The sequence below is a fragment of the Macaca fascicularis genome, chromosome 1, assembly GCF_037993035.2.
Source record: "Macaca fascicularis isolate 582-1 chromosome 1, T2T-MFA8v1.1".
Lineage (NCBI taxonomy): Eukaryota > Metazoa > Chordata > Mammalia > Primates > Cercopithecidae > Macaca > Macaca fascicularis.
Window position 1 is genome coordinate 489,119 of NC_088375.1, and position 2,827 is coordinate 491,945.

The 2,827-nt window shown below is 38.5% G+C and overlaps 1 protein-coding gene across 1 annotated transcript; it reads left to right on the forward strand.

Annotated features, from left to right (window-relative positions):
* Positions 1–1,651: 1,651 nt before the first annotated feature.
* On the forward strand, positions 1,652–2,587 carry LOC102123169 (olfactory receptor 14I1). The gene has a single exon (XM_005539532.4). The coding sequence runs from the start codon at positions 1,652–1,654 to the stop codon at positions 2,585–2,587; it is 936 nt and encodes a 311-aa protein (XP_005539589.3).
* Positions 2,588–2,827: the final 240 nt, after the last annotated feature.

A 2,827-nucleotide genomic window follows, 5' to 3' on the forward strand; every position in this document is an offset into this window, starting at 1 on the left:
TTTTAGTAGAGATGGGGTTTCACCATGTTGGTCAGGCTGGTCTAGAACTCACCTCAGGAGATCCACCTGCCTCGACCTCCCAAAGTGTTGGGATTACAGGCATGAGCCACCTTACCTGGCCAAGAGTGTAATTCTTTTCAATTACTTGTTTTAATGATACAATGAAATGCTTCAAAGTAACATGATTTATAGCATTTGGACAAAAGATTATCTTCAAAATTTGTCATTAAACATAGGTTCTATCTGTCCTATAAAAAATAACATTTCACATTATCTTTAAAACTTGTCATAAAACATAGGTTCTACCTGTCTTATAACATTTCACATTTGCCTGGTAACAAAGGATAGCATTTATGTGCTTAATAGTTTATCGTTAATGAAATAAGGCAACTAACCCTTAGATGATCAGTAACCTGATTTTAAAATCACGTGTTTAAAATTTGCTCTAGTTTGAAAAAAATAAGTTGTTTTGAGTGAGAATATTTTAGTCATGTGAACAGAATCTAACACACATGACTTTGATGCAGAAAAACTTATTTCAAACATACAATACCAGTGAAAAGTAAAATATGATAAACAATATATAGAAAAAAATTTTGTGAACTTATGTTAGTCAAAGTTATTTTCTATGAAAAAAACTTAGAATGTAGAGGTTAGCAACACATCCTGGAAATGAACTGCCTTGATTTAAATGCTGGCTCTGGTGCTGGCTCTTTCGGTGGCATTGGGCAAGTTATTTGATGTTGTTATGCCTCCATTTTATCTTCAGAATAAGAATAATAGCATAGTTTAATTTATTGAACAATTATGAATATTGATTGAGCCAAGGTGTGTTCTGTACAGATAATAGCATCTGGCACAGAGAAGGTGCAACACGAGGGTAATGGCATTGTTAGTATAACTATTATCAACACGAGGGTAATGGCATTGTTAGTATCACTATTATCATCAACATGAGGGTATTGGCATTGTTAGTATAACTATTAACAACACGAGGGTAATGGTATTGTTAGTATAACTATTATCATGTCTTGCACACTGACACAAAATAAATTTCCCTCTCCAAACCAGAGCTATTAACAAAGGTTTTAAAATCATATTCCATACTCTTTCCATGTCTTAAATAGTAAATCCTCATTTTAAAGTGGCTTACCACCCAATTGATTCAACAAATAACTAAAGAGAGTAGACTCTGCCCAGGATGTATAACCACAGTTAAAACTACAAACTTTTGTATTAAAAAATCACCCAGAAACTTGTATGAAAAGCAAAGTATTGGTTTTATCCCACAAATTTTTATTTAGTATATTTGCCTTGAGACTTGAAATTTTGCATATTTAATAAGCACCGTAGTTTATTTGATGAGAAAAATCTTAGTTTCAAGATTGAGAAGTTCTGTATAATAGAAAAACAGTATTAATCGAAAGCTTTTAGAAATCGGTTACTCAACTCGTCTTTGGCATATGTTTTTTATGATCATTTCATGTTAAAATCTCCCACCGTTGTATTTATATAAGCAGTGTGGAAGACGTAGAGTGGATTGAATTTAATTTAGGAGGATATTACTCCTACCACACCGTGCTCACCTTGTCTCATTTAAAACTGCTGTGTATTTTTTTGTCAACAATCAGAACTCAGACTTCGCTGCCAAATGGACAATCTCACAAAAGTGACAGAATTCCTGCTGATGGAGTTTTCCGGCACCTGGGAGCTGCAGGTGCTGCACGCCGGGCTCTTTCTGCTGATTTATCTGGCAGCGCTGGTGGGAAACCTGCTCATCACTGCGGTCATCACTCTCGATCAGCATCTTCACACCCCCATGTACTTCTTCCTGAAGAACCTCTCCGTTTTGGATCTGTGCTACATCTCAGTCACTGTGCCTAAATCCATCCATAACTCCCTGACTCGCAGAAGCTCCATCTCTTATCTTGGCTGTGTGGCTCAAGTCTATTTTTTCTTTGCCTTTGCATCTGCTGAGCTGGCCTTCCTCACTGTCATGTCCTACGACCGCTATATTGCCATTTGCCACCCCCTCCGATACGGAGCTGTGATGACATCCGGAAGGTGCTATCAGATGGCAGTCACCACCTGGCTAAGCTGTTTCTCCTACGCGGCCGTCCACACTGGCAACATGTTTCGGGAGCAGGTTTCCAGATCCAGCGTGATCCACCAGTTCTTCTGTGACATCCCTCACGTGTTGGCCCTGGTTTCCTGTGAGGTTTTCTTTGTAGAGTTTTTGACCCTGGCCCTGAGCTCATGTTTGGTTCTGGGATGCTTTATTCTCATGATGATCTCCTATTTCCAAATCTTCTCCACGGTGCTGAGAATCCCTTCAGGACAGAGTCGAGCAAAAGCCTTCTCCACCTGCTCCCCCGAGCTGGTTGTCGTCATGATCTTTCTCACCACAGGGCTCTTTGCAGCCTTAGGACCAACTGCAACAACTCTGTCCGTGCAGGATTTGGTGATCGCTGTGACATACACAGTTTTGCCTCCCTTCCTCAATCCCATCATATATAGCCTTAGGAATAAGGAGATTAAAATAGCCTTGTGGAGACTGTTTGTGAAGATACATTTTCCACAAAAGTAGAACGTCCTGGTCTTTACCGTAGATCTGCAAGAAAAACCAAAAAAGCATAAATACTTTATGACAAAAGATGAAAACACTGTTGATGAAATGAAAAACACTGAAAAAACTGTTGAATGGGAGAAAGACAATATTTGCACTACTGTATGTAGTTAGAAATGCAAATGTTTCTTCAAAAAGTAAAAGTGTAGAAGTACATTCATAAAATATTTCAAGGTTGTGGAACTGCAGCTTGTTCTGGTG

Coding starts and splice junctions, on each gene's coding strand:
- LOC102123169 (XM_005539532.4), top strand. CDS start 1,652: ATGGACAATCTCACAAAAGTGACAGAATTCCTGCTGATGGAGTTTTCC.